The 14115-nt window shown below is 39.1% G+C and overlaps 1 protein-coding gene across 2 annotated transcripts in view; it reads right to left on the bottom strand.

Annotated features, from left to right (window-relative positions):
• The window catches only part of anks1ab (ankyrin repeat and sterile alpha motif domain containing 1Ab), a 55757-nt gene extending 50590 nt beyond the window's left edge, over positions 1–5167 (bottom strand). For both annotated transcript variants that reach the window (XM_042508886.1, XM_042508896.1), the window contains exon 1: positions 4699–5167. In XM_042508886.1, the coding sequence (XP_042364820.1) occupies positions 4699–4986 (288 nt within the window). In that variant the 5' untranslated portion in view covers positions 4987–5167. The remainder of the gene's footprint in view (positions 1–4698) is intronic.
• Positions 5168–14115: the final 8948 nt, after the last annotated feature.

Below are 14115 nucleotides of genomic sequence, written 5' to 3'. Positions count from 1 at the left end.
GATATGATAATACCATGACCTTGACCAATTTTCCTAAAATAAATTATTCATTTCAAGTAATTTCCATTCACTTACTTATAGAGGGTTTTTAATTTTAAATGTTGTTTTCCCCATGTCTTCTTCATGTAAATCTTTTTGTGTCAGGGATAACTCACTCTCGTGGTAATGTTTTTATGTATTCATCTACTATTTATTTATGTCAAATTGCCTGACAAAAATACTCCAATATGGTAATACCACAACCTTGAACAATGTTCCTAAAATACTCACTTCAAGTAATTGTTGTTCATTATTTTTCCAATTTTTACTCATCTGACTAGTTTTTGTGTTGTTGTTCTTTATTTGTTTTGTGTTCTTTTTTCCACCTATAGCTGTTTCACATGTTTCATGTAAGTTTATTTATTTATTTATTTGTCAGTTTATTTTATTTGTGTGAACTTGCCTTAAAAAAATCCCCCAAGTATGATAATACAACCTTCAACAATGCTGTGTTCCTAAAATAAGTTATTTAATTAAACAAACTGTAATTTCTTTATTTCAAAATATTGTTTTATTTTACCAACAGGCTATGCAATGTGATCATTAAATATTAAATATGATAAAGAGTGAGCATACCTACAGATGCTGCCTAAGTCAGATGTCAAAAGACTGATTTACTAATCCAACAAAAGCTGACAGGACATGTAGAGGATATCATAAAGTGGCATCATAAATCTGAACCATCACATAGGCAATGACACTTACTATGCAGACCCAGCCAGCTATTGCCAGGCTGAGAGTGAATGTGACGTATATCTTTGAAGTTTTCCATTGAGTATTTGCATTTATCAAAATTTTATTTGATTAGAGTAATGGCAACCACAGAAGGCTTGACATGAGTCCCACACACACATAAGCTTTTTAGAATACAAATTCAACACTAGTTTCCAAAAAACAGGAATCCAAAAAAAAAAAAAAAGAAAGAAAATAGTCAGCAATTACAAAAGTTGCCAGACATAATAAAATTTAAAAAGTGTAGAGATATATACATGTATATATCACTGAAAATGTCATTGGGGTTTAAAAATATACTTATCACATAACTTTGTTATTATTAAAATGACAATATGTTAATACCAGCATTAGCATTCAGCATTTTTGCTTTCTGTGTGTGCATGTACTGACACGTGTGTTTTATGTGTCCGATATAAAGCCCAGCCTCCCTCTGAGCCTTGTGTGTCGCCTCAATGTTTGATGGTGGCTGATCGCTGCCTGAGATATACTCACAAGCAAGAGTCAATTTTTTTTCCCTTTTTGCCACACACACACACACACACACACACACACACACACACACACACACACACACACACACACACACACACACACACACACACACACACACACACACACACACACACACACACACACACACAGAGGCATATCCCCAACCCAAACAAATCCCTTGAAAACTGGAAGAGAAACAGATACTCAGGAACAGCTGCAAAACAGGATGCCCTTGAGAACCGGACACTCCACCCAACACGGCCTGAATAAACAGTTTTGTCAGAGGGCAGAGGGGTGGAGCAGAGGGCAGGCACGGGACAGGGAGGGATGACAGAGAGGGGGTGCACAAAGCCAAGGAAAAGTTCAAGATGGAGACACCTCATTGTCCTTGAAGTATGGAGAAGGTGAACGCTCACGACATACTGCAAAAGACAGATGTGACCATAACCTCGGCGTGGCTGTCGCCAAGACCACTCACTGTATATCAAGACCAAATGTGAGTTATAGAGTAGATTTAAGGTGGATTCAGGTCCAGATGGGGACAGGGTCAAGACCAAGACTATGAAAGAAACAAAACAGCCCTGAGTGCATATTCATCATTGCAGAGCAGTTGTTCAAAGTGAGTCAGCTGTATTATCACTTCAATCACTCAGTCCTAGTTCAATAAAGTTTAAAGTTTACTGAATTTTTTCTGTGATAGGAACAACTTGAGAAAGATGATGGACAATGCATCTATCAAATGCATCAACAGTATCTGCTTTGTTAGATCAAAGTGGTGCTCTCTTGCTTGTTTTTGTAGCAGGAAAGGACACAAATTTGTCTTAAACTATCATTTTCTAAAATCATGATTGCATAGAATATGCCCAGAATAAAATGTTGGCAAAGTAGGTTTCTGCAAACCATGGATACTTTACATTTCATACTTATCATATTAATGTTTCTAAAATGACCTATTGTGCATGAGCTGATTTTGTTATCAGGAGGCAGACGACATGGTGGATGGCGCGATATACTCAGTGTGGGTCATTGCTGTGTTTCCGGCATCTTTACAGCCACCAACCGTGGGACTTTTTTATCAACCCATAACTGTGTTTCCTCCTGGGATAGTAACACAAAAAGTGATTGTTTTTTTACTGAAACATTGATGCATTTTCAGTGGGACTGTGCCATCAAAAACTGATATTGTATTGTACGCCAAGTGTTTATCTGCCTAAACCTAGCCACACATTAACTGCAGCTGACACATGAAAAACCATTAAGTTTCCATGTATCTGCTGCATAACTCACAAATATATATCCATGGTTTGCAGATATAATCCTAATGGCTATAGCCAGGATTTTTAGAAATAATGAGGTCACAAGTCCAAATTCCTCCAGCAGAGCCCACCTACTCAAGAAATTATGGACAAGTAACAAACCAAACTCCATTAAATTATGGTCTAAATGTTTTTGCTGTCCTGCCGTGAAGGAGTAAAATCATCAGATTAAAAGATATGTAATGTAAAATCAGAATTAGCCACACCCAATATGTGTAATATTTCTCTTGCAAACCCCACTTCTCTTGTAAACCCCACTTCATGTCATAAAACCTCCTTAATTAAAAAAAAATACATTATAAGGACATGTCTTCTCTGTAATCAGTGGTAGCTGACACTACTGACACTGACACATGTCCGAGTCAAAACAGCTGCAAGGCACAGACGAATGCATGATAACACAGACATTGCTGCACAAGTGCTACGGTCCTGGCAAGTTTAAAGCTTGAAATGATTGTGCCAGCATAAATAACTTCTTGAATATATGTTTTCAGAACATTACCTTGAATTTTATGACAGCTCTGCTCAGGAATTATGCTGCTCTGTAATTCTCTTTCTCAAGAGTAACTCAACTTTCTGTCAAATCTGCAGATAAAAATGTACCAAGTCATAGGAGCTAAATCAGAACTGTTCCATGATACCACTAAGATATGACAAGAATTCACTACTAACTGCACTATGCCAAAACTTAGCCTAATATTCGGATGATTTTAGGATTTGGTTTTTTTTTTCACTGTTGTGATGGAGATTAACTCTTTGAAATCTGGATCGGCATTACTTTTCTTGTGCTGCGTTCAGACGCTTTTACAAGTATTTAAACCTCTAAATCCTTAGCAAATTGGTTTGCTTTCTTTTGAAAATATGGGGGGAAAAAGGCAGTGACCAACTTGGCATGACATGTCCCGAAAATTGTAAGAAAGTAGTAGATTTGGAAAAAAAATGTAAACTATATTTATGATGATCACAATTATACATTCTTCAAATTATTTTACAGAGTTAGTGTTTCCTTTTTTTTTGGGGTATTTTTTATGTAATTTTCTTTTTTTTTTTGTATTTCTTATAGCACTAATGGCAACAGTCATGACAAAACTTATGGGTTGTATGAATAAATATTTGGGGTAAAATCACGAAAAAAAAATAAAGCAAACAAATGGGGAAAAATATAGAAAAAGCAACAAAACAAAACAAACAAAAATGACATAAAACAGACAAGCTAAAAACCCCCCAAAAAACAAGAAGGCTCAGTGCTTACAGCCAGGCAGGGAGGTCAAAGAACCAATATAATGTTTTTGGGTCCTTTCAAGTTGCTCATTGCCTTTTCCCATGTTTTTTTTTTTAGAAATCAAGTCAATTTGTTTAGGTTTCAAAGGGTTAAACTCTCAGTAGAAAGTGTCAGAAATGTACTAGTCTGCTGTGGACATTTGCCTCTCAACTGCGCACTATAATCATATTTTATCAGTCATCAGCCATTGTCCCCACAGACTTTGACGTTTGGATGTGTTGGTAAGAGAATATTATTAATATCAGGGCCTTCACAGCGCTTCAGGGTGAACTACATTGATGCTCCAAGAGTGCTCAAAAATCACAAGTTAAAGCTTTTGGGGGGTGGGGGGGGGGATTGCTCACAGTGGGCTGAAAGTAGATGGCGTAAGACGGAGCAAAGGAGCCAGAGGAGTGCAGGAGGAGACAGTGGAAGCGTGGGTCGGCCCCAGAGACATGTACTGAGTGGATGTGGAATGACAGCACAAGCCCAATTAGTCTTGGATGCCAGGGCTGCTACAGGGAGGTCGGTGCAAGTGATCAAGCCATTCATGCATTCAAGCACTCACCCACAGGCACTCTACGCCAACAGCCTGGGTAAAGTTACTATAGTCTATCACTGCTGCTGCTGGACTCCTGATCGCTCTCATACTGCTCCACTTCCTTCCTTCCTTCCCTTTCTCTCTCCCCTGAAATATGCTGCTTCCATTCTTTTCCCCTACAAATCTACAGTTGCATTTTTTTCTTTTTTCACATTCACACTCACTTACGGACATACTTGAAAGCCTGACAGTGCCACTCCCTCTGTCATCTACACCCTCCCACTTGTTTCCCATCCCCAGAGCTCCAGTGTTACCTCATCCCACTCGGAGGCAAAAGAAGGCATCCGCTCCATGGATGGCCGCCCGGAGCTGCAGTTAGACACGGACCCACTGCGGCCAGCCAGACCTCCATCCTCCTCTCCGAGTGGCGACGCCAACAAGTCAGAGTCCGACTTGGACAAGCTTCGGATCAACCCCAGGTCTGCGGGTCTGAGTTTGACTGCTGATGCAGACTCAGCTGAAACTTCTCTTGAGTCCTGAATGTCAGCTTTTGGATTCTGGATCACCTTGGCGGGGTTGGCATCCTGCGTGCACTCTGCCATTGTTCTGGAGCTGCCAAGTGCAGCTCAGGGTCCTCAGTTTCCTGCAGTATAAGTCAGTCCAGAGGGGGATCCAGCGTCTTTGTGAAGCTCTTAAACCTTTAGAAAAGCCTAAAAGACACAGAATAATGAAATATAACTATTGTAGACTTGAGGAATTTGCCTTCAATTCATGCAAAGTGCCCCTGTTGGAATGGGAAGCAAAATATGAAAGTGAGAGACTTGTTGTGCACAGAAACAATCACCAAGGTCCACCCACTAGTTGTATCCTGTTGCCCTCCCCTTAGTGACTCCCTCAAAGAGAGAGTCCCCCTCCTTTACCCTCTCATCTATGACTTTTTGTTTTGACATTCCTACACTTCTTCACAGTCTGCTTTTCTTATCGGGCCATGTAGAGTGGCCATACAGTTAAGAGAGAATATTCCTGAAGGTAGCATATAGATACTGAATCCATCACTCTGGCAGAATTTTGAAAATCATCTTACTATACTATAGTATAGTATATTTTTATGTTTATTTCTTTTTTTAATTTTACATCTTTTTTTTTTATAGAATTTTATTGGGTTTTTTTTAACTTAACACAATGCTCTCCACATTCTCAAAACAAAACAATAAAATAAAATAAAATAATAAAAAAAATGACAATAATTGCAATTACATTATCTTCATTAATTTATTGATTTTTACTTAATTATTATAAATGTCTTGATGCCTTTTTTCTTTTCTCCCTGTTTTACACTAACTTTCCTCAGTAATTATTCTTATTATTAACTGATTTGTATTGATATGCAGTGGTCATATTTGTTATTATTTCTCAATCTTGGATGAGATGGGTAGGGGTGGGGTGCAAGTTCATTGTTGGAATTACTGGTAATGACTCCTAAATGCTGATAAAATATGTTCATTAAACACAGAGAATATTCCCAGCAGAATTTGACAGATAGAGATACACTGAAATGCATATGGTGCTCTAAACTCAACACTATCAGCTAAGATAAAAAATGTATGCATCCTCTTACCTGCTGATTTTTGCTGCTCTGGTGCTTCCCTTGCTCCGTGTTTTTGTGTCTGTCCTGTTCTGAGGTTGTTTCCAGACTCTCCAGGAGGACTGTCCCGTACTGTGGATCAGACGACGGGAGGATCCCAAAGCGCGGCCTTATTCAGACTGACAGCTGGGGTAATCAGGTTACTGACGCACTGGGTGGCTGCTCCATTTTAAAGGAGGGAGAGTCGGGATTCCTACTTTTTTTCTGTGTGTGTGTGTGTGTGTGTGTGTGTGTGTGTGTGTGTGTGTCTGCAGGAGACCGAGGTTACTGAGTTGAGCTTAGTCTTGTTATTGTAGGTCAGACGTGGCACAAATTGTATTTCAGACCTCTTGAACCAGCACGGACTGCCACTGCAACACAAGTAAAAGTCCTGCATTCAAAATGTAACTCAAGTAAAAGTACAAAAGTGTTAGCATTAGTATTACATAAGTATCAAATGTAATTGCACTCATTATGCAGACTGGCTTACTTCAGAATAATATATTTTTGTCATATATATTTTTCAATATATTTGAATTGTAGTGATACATTGTACACACAGTGTTCATCACCTAAATGATGCAGCTCGTAAAGGTGGAGATAATTGTAAGTATTTTATATACTGCTGAATGATTAATACACCATATTTCATTAGTTGATAAGATTTTTTATTATTATTCTGAACCTGGACATTAACTAAAGCTTAAAAAATCCATGTGGTAGAGTAAAACATATAATATTTTCCAAGATTTGATTTGATTTCAAAATTTGCAGGAACTCATGTTGACGGGTTATCTGGGGAGTTGGGGCAGAATTTAATTTGGGATTTGAGTTGGCTTATAACTTTTACAAATGAAAGGTGCTTATGGAAAAGTTATGGCTCATTGGTACAAATAAGCATGTGATGTGAGGTGAACTGTAACGTGTGAGAGACATCATTATATGCATATTGATTTAATTTCTACAATCTGGCATTATTTTTTTCACCTCGCCATCTGCGTCGCCAATTTCCCCGTCTCCAAATGTTCGTACACGTGGGTCAGAGTTTCCCTACAGATGCGCACATTCCCCCTTCAAGTTTGTTTTTCTAGATCACAACTTTTGTGATTTAAACAGGTAAAAACGCTGAATGAAGCCAACACACACATTAAAAAATCGGTGTTTATCATATATTTTTGTCACGTTGGGGCTGCAAACAACCAATACAAAACACAAATAACCCTATTGATGGCCTGTGTTAGGTTTGTCTTTTCTGGGCTACTGTAGAAATATGGAAGTGCAACTGTGGATAAGGACCCACTTCCTATGTAGATGTAAATGTCTTACTCTAAGTTAACAAAAACACTAGTCTTAATTTCAGGCGATAATATACACAAGAAAACATACTTATTATATTATATTTAATTTCTGCAAATGTATCCCTTTAAACTCGACACACTGAACCTTTCAGTGCAGTTTCTGAGTACATGTACTTATTTACTTTCCACCACTCTATCTATCCATCCATCCTGGTTCAACTCTGTAAAAGTGTCAATGACCTGAAGTTTAGCAGAAAATTTAGGGTTTCCCTCTGGATGCTTCTCCTCTTTTGACCCTGTAAATTCTGCCAGACCAGGAGGTTTGTCTCTAAATACACCTCCATGCACATATTTTACAGTCACAAATCCAGCCTAAGCCACAGGAGGTGACACCTCACAGTGACAAAACAGAGATTTTGATGCCAAAATCATTAGATCACATAGATTTTCTCTACTTCTCTGTGATATATTTGAGGGAAAAATATCTCACTGATATCATTTATAAACCTGTAAATGCCATAAAGTGTTTTTGTTGTGACTTAGGGAAAATATGAACCCTTGGGATCTGCAGAGGAGGGAAAAAAATCAAGATAGGAAATGGTGATGATATGAGAGGAATGTAGAAAAGATCTCACACACTCTGTGCTATTCATGACTCCTCTCAAAGAGAGTTGATGCTGACAAAAGAGTCTCTTGTGAGTGAGGCATCCTTAGTATTCACAGGCAACCATAGCCGTGCACAGCGCGCCTCTGTGCCCTGTGCCCTCAATCAGCCAAGCTCCTTGCATGCTCACCTCTTCCCTATGGGCAGTGCTGGTATGTGCATGACAGAAAAGATAACATCCTTCGCTCGCCAAGGAGGGCTCACACAGCCACACGCTGCTAAGCTGACAATAACAAAAGCCACATCTAATGAAGCAAGCTGAATTGCACATTTAATGATCTCTATGACTATGATGAGGATGAAACAGTTTAAGTTATCCACATCTTCTGTGCCATTTCAAACAATAGAGGCTCTGGAATACAACATGTTTCAAGATAATGATGTCTTCACGGCATATTAGAGCGACTAAAATAAAACATGCATCCCCTCCTTCAGCTGGCTGGCTGCTGAGCCTCAGGCTAAAGACAGTGGTGACTCATGAACACTCTTCTCCAACAAAGACATGCAAACTGTGCAAGTCACTGAGAGACAGCGCGTACAGTAAACACACACTGTAGTGCAATGTTTTCATGTGCACGGTGTTTGGGCTGTGTGCTCCTAAATTGTTTGTGCTCGCTGACACACGGAGGCCTTTTCAGGATTCTTGTGTGTGTTTGTGACATTCTTTCCACCTGCTGGATGCGTCCCCAGGTAGACAATTGACATTTTTAATAACACTGCGCAAGCTCTAAAAACACTTTTCTCACGATTACGGCATATAAATCATTGCCCTTCTCTGCAATTTGGTGCCCTGCAGTTCCCCCCTGATCAGCCGACATTACAGAGACGGAGAATGAGGCCACTGGGTAAAGATCTAATAAAGTTAATCAACCTTGGAAGCTATTACCTTCACATAGACTGTTTGGCTTCAAAACAAATCTGCAAGTGGTGACAAAATCTCCAAATCAGCCTCTCATGAATGCCATAAAAATTGCTGTATGATTCCCTGTATGCCTGGGAATCTACAGAGCTAAGTGACAGCTATATGCTTCACTCTCACTGTGCTTTGTTTAGCTCGTGTTTTTCTCCTTGGAGAGTGTGAGAGGACGTTAACCCGAGAGTCACGGACAAGAATGCTCTAATGCTAACCTTTAAGGTCATCTGCTCCCCGAGGCAGTGGGGATGCCATTCATCCAAGCTTTCATTTTCAGAGCTCCGAAATGTGGGAATTCATACTGTCACAGAAAAAAAGCAGAGAATACAAGAAATATCAAGAATACAAGAAATCAAGGTATGCTTTCAAGACTATAAATAAAAAGGTAAATTATAGGCCAACAACACACTAAATACTTAACTTTCAGTCCACGGGCCAAACATGGCCCCCAGTAGGGTGCTGGGTGGTTCACAATGGGGGTTGTTTTTGTATTTTTAGTATACATGAGGTACGAGAGTGCATAAAACAGCATCAAAAGAACTTGTTTATATATATAAAAAAAAAAGTACCAGTGGAGGATCCCTCGCATCCCTTGACAGGGGTCCTAGCTAAGACCCTAATTTCCAAACACCCTAGAAATGTCTTGATATCCGAAAACTGTCCGATATTTCTTAAAAAGGTCCTAAAAATCTAGAAATGTCCTAACATCCAAGAAACATGTTAAATCCTAGAAACATCCTGAAATTTCTCTAAATGTGCTAAAATCCTAGAAACATCCTAATGTCATAGAAACGTCCTTGAATCATAGAAATGTCCTACAATCCTAGAAACATGCTAAAATCTGAGAAGTCTCCTAAAATCCAAGAAGCATCCTAATATGCTAGAAATGTCCTAAAATTCTAGACACGTTAAAATCCTAAATGTCTTAAACTCCAAGAAGCATAACAAAATTCTAGAAATGTCCTTAAATCCTAGTAGCGTCCTAAAATCCGAGAAGCATCCCAAAATCCTAGAAGAGTCCTAAAATCATAGAAATGCCCTAAAATCCTAAAAGCCTGTATGGGGCTGCTGCGACTGGCCCCTGGCCTCCTGTAATTTTGCAAAAGTGACCCCGGGAAAAGCAAGTGGAGCATCCCTGGACTACAGCATATGAATTTTGAAATAACCCATGTCCATATTCAGGCAGTAAAAAGAGATGTTATTTGCATTATTTTGGCGATATCAAACATCGGTGTCTCCCTTTGAAACAACACTCTACAAATATGACTTCATTGTAAAAGTATCTTCAAAGTTGTGGGATGAAATAAATCATTTCAATGGAGGCAACGGCGAAACTACCTGCTGTTAGCTCAGAACAGCTAAAGATGCAGCTCCTGTGAAAGCTTTCCAACAGACACGAACAGAGCTGACCTCTCAGCAGGGAAATGGGAGGGCAAGTGTGCATGGCTGAGTGAAGACGTAGCGCTGGATATCCATCAGCGTTAGAAAGCGGGAGAGAGAGACAGAGAGACTGGAGGGTAGAGATTCAATCTTTTCTCAGCATCTAACTGGGTTTACTTGGTAATCTCGCTGGGCTTATTCTGTGAATTTCCTCAAATACTCTCTTATCAGTAGCATCTGCAACATCTGTAGGTTATGGGAAATCAACATGAGGTTCCCTACAGTGAAGGAATCTGTCAATTCTTTACTGGTGTAGAGTGCTTTACTGGTATTTTAGCCACCATTGAAGCATGCTTCTATGTTGGTCAGTTCTTTCAAGTGATATATCTCAACAATTATTGGATGTATTGCCATGAGATTTGCTGCAAACATTACTGGTTTTAATGGTTTCCAGATGACAATAATGAATTTGTGATCTCACATTTATCATTAGGTCAATGTTTTCACTAGTTCAGTTCTTCAGTGGCTAGCATTAACTGAAGCTAAAACCACATTTTCTCTATTACTTAATTTTGTTTTGATGAATTGTGACAAATTGGGATGAAATGTCATGTTGGTAATCCAGTGTTTTATTCCACATAAGTAATTGAAGCAGTAGCTAATCCTAAATCCAAGCATCACAGGAGGAAACATTTACTGCTGCTCAGTAAGCAACAGTAGCTAAATGTCATCTCAGTTTTAAATCTGGTGTAATTCATGCAATTAGCTGCCAGTAAGCCATATCTAAATACCATATTTATAGTATTTTATTGTAGATGAGAGATACATAGCCTATTGCTGCAAACATGATGAATACAGATGGAGAGACAGACACTTAGCAAGTAAAAAAAAGCTGCTTTAAATGAGCAAAATAGCCAACATATCCAACAAGTCATTGAATATTACCGCTTTGTCAGTGGACTTCCACATCTACATATTACGCTCTACATTTTCTACTGCTTTTCTACTATTTTTTCTACTCTCCTGTTGACGTAAGAAGATGCCTCTACCTGCGCCAGAATGTCAACAACAGCATGTTAGGATTACAACAAAAGTACGTGGTTATGTTGAGGCAACAAAAACAGATGGCAACTGACGCCAGGACATCCGCAAAAGAACATGTTCAAGATAAGCCAAAAAAGGCACGTGGTTAGGTGTAGGAAAAAAAACATATTCAGATGGGAAGAACACCAGACTCCTGCTTGAAAGTCTGGGGTTCGTTGGATCCATCCACCTCCCCTCCCAACTGCCCTGTACCGACCTTCATGCTCCTTTTGTAAGCATTTTAACCTGATGCCGTCCTGCGGTGTATCATGCAGACGTTACAGGTTCTGTCTGGTCACGTCAACTGATACTGCCCATTTGCGTGCCATGCTGCCGGTGCTGTCCAGCGGCATATCATAACACTGTGTACTGTTCTGTCTGGTCGTGTTCTTAGCTGACGCCACCCGGTGGCCCATGACACAACCGTGAAAGGTGACTTTTGGCCAAAATCATTGAAAAAGCAGCACTATATGATGACTTCCAAATGAGAAATGAAATAACATTTATTTTCCTAGAATATTTTTTTAAATGAAAGCTGAATGTGTGGGTAATGCATTTGTGAAGAATACATGAAGGGAGAGAGTAGTATCTTATCTTTGGTTTTTTGTTTTTTTTTAAGCATAATCAGCCGACAAAGGCGTAAAATGAAGGCAAAGGCTACAACCTCTCTGTCTGTTACGCAGTTTGCCAGCATGAAAACCCTTTTGTCTCAACCCCGCCGCTGCCAAAATGCTGAAAATAACAATATGAAGCTCCAGAAGGACTCATTTTATGGATTTCTGAATTTCAACATGTATATGTGCTGTGCAGGCATAAAGGAAATGTGGATGTACCTCTAACCCCCGCTCATTCTCTTGTTGTGTCTTTCTTCTCATTAATAGCAGCATGAGCAATCTTAAAACCGTTCAGTTCAGCACTTGCACACTAACACACAACATGGTGAATCCAGAATGAAGGTGCAGTTTTATCCATAATGATTGTGGAAGATTACCTGCAAGCAGAGGGCAGAGAAGTTTCACAAATCACTTCTTCTCCAGCCTCAGAGGCATACACGAAACTGCCTCATGTATCCCAAATTGTTTCTATCGGGAAGCTGTCTTTGCAATCAAGTGTCTCTCTGCTTATCTCCCCTACAGAAATGTCTGTTGTTCCCTCCTGCCAGTCAATATGTGCCCAAGGTGGTGCTGAAAAACCCATCATCGGTTACCATCTCATTCATGCATGTAATGGTTTTTAATAGAATGACTCAGCTCTTGTCAGAAATCAGCAAAACTTGTCTTTGTCAAAGTACGCGAGAGGCAGATTTTCACTGTTGAGTATTGTTCCTTCTTTGCTTACGTCTCGGTTTTGGCAAAGATTTGAGTTTGTCAGCTTTCTACTAAATGAGAATATTCAACCCTTTTCCAGGCGCATTTTTATTCACTTTCTGACAATTCAGACTTTTTAGAGCGGTCATGTTGTCGGGTCATGCTTGTTTTAACATCTGTGGTTATAACTGACTGAGATTTCCAAGATAAAGAAATAACATTGTGCACCAAACATAAGAACATTCTCTCTTTTCTAAAAATAAGAACGAGCAGGTGAATTGAGGTTAACACAAAAATTTCCTGTGATGTCACCTTTTAAATCTGAGGTAGTCATAACAGAAAGCTAGGACTGAATACTAGAGTGCTATCTTGCCTTTTACTCCAGCAACAAGTGAAATTGCTTCTAAAAATGTGCTCAATATAGAGTCAAGGGCAGTCTATTTTTAAGGAAGGAAAAGATTCTTACTCTCTAAAATTCTTTGATGTTCAAAAGTTAAAAAGGCTAAAAGCCTTTGGCTAAGCGCTGTGTATCTAAAGATGAAGGCAGATTTAACCATAGCAATAAACTTTTGCACATGAAAGAATGACTTTTTTAAGAGATTTGAGACAGTAGGCAGGGTTTGTGCAACAAGGAGTGATAATAGAAAGACGCTCCTGTATATCGTACCCTGACGACGTGCAAATTCTTTTATAAATGGATTTCCCCTCAACTATGAACAGTGATTAATCTCTTTATTCTCAATGTGTGTTCTTAATCTATCTTAAAGCGCTGTGTGAGCCGTCTAATAATGGAAGTGGATTGTCTTACAGTATCACTTCCCTGAGAATAAATTTCTAGACTCCCAGCTGAATACATCAAGCATGTCTGATTGATTCATGACTGCCAATATCATTACTATCATTAGGACATACATCTCCGGTACTCTCTGGATATGGAGCTTGTCAAGGGCAGCTATTATGGAGGTGTTACGCTCAAAGTGACCTGCCTGTGAACCGTCAGCATTATCTGTGGATTAATTAAGGGGCCAGTGTACTCCATCAGAAGTGCTCGCTCTATACCTGCTCTTCTTTGTGGCATCTTTTGCTCATTTATTCCCTTTGTCCCTTCATGTGATTTCACCTATTGAAACCTGGCTCGACATCAATTTTCCTGTGCTGCATTCAGACGCCTTTCACAAATATTTAAACCTTTGAATCCGGAGGGAATTGGTGCAGTTGCTTTAAATGACATTGCAAAAAGGCAATAAGCTGCTTGGTGAGAAATGCTCCACAAATTGCGACAAATAAGTAGATTTATAGAATTTTTTTTAACAGAACTGGGGGAAAATGTCAAAGGAAAAAAGAAAAAAAACGAAGGGAAAACTATATTTATGATTATCATAGTTACATATTTGAAATTTTATTACAAAATTGTTGTATTTTTTAAGTCCATTCCCCAGGTCATTTCAATTGTGTTGTCTTT

Source organism: Plectropomus leopardus, chromosome 2 (assembly GCF_008729295.1).
Source record: "Plectropomus leopardus isolate mb chromosome 2, YSFRI_Pleo_2.0, whole genome shotgun sequence".
Taxonomy (NCBI): domain Eukaryota; kingdom Metazoa; phylum Chordata; class Actinopteri; order Perciformes; family Serranidae; genus Plectropomus; species Plectropomus leopardus.
This window is presented reverse-complemented; position numbering and strand designations above follow the sequence as displayed.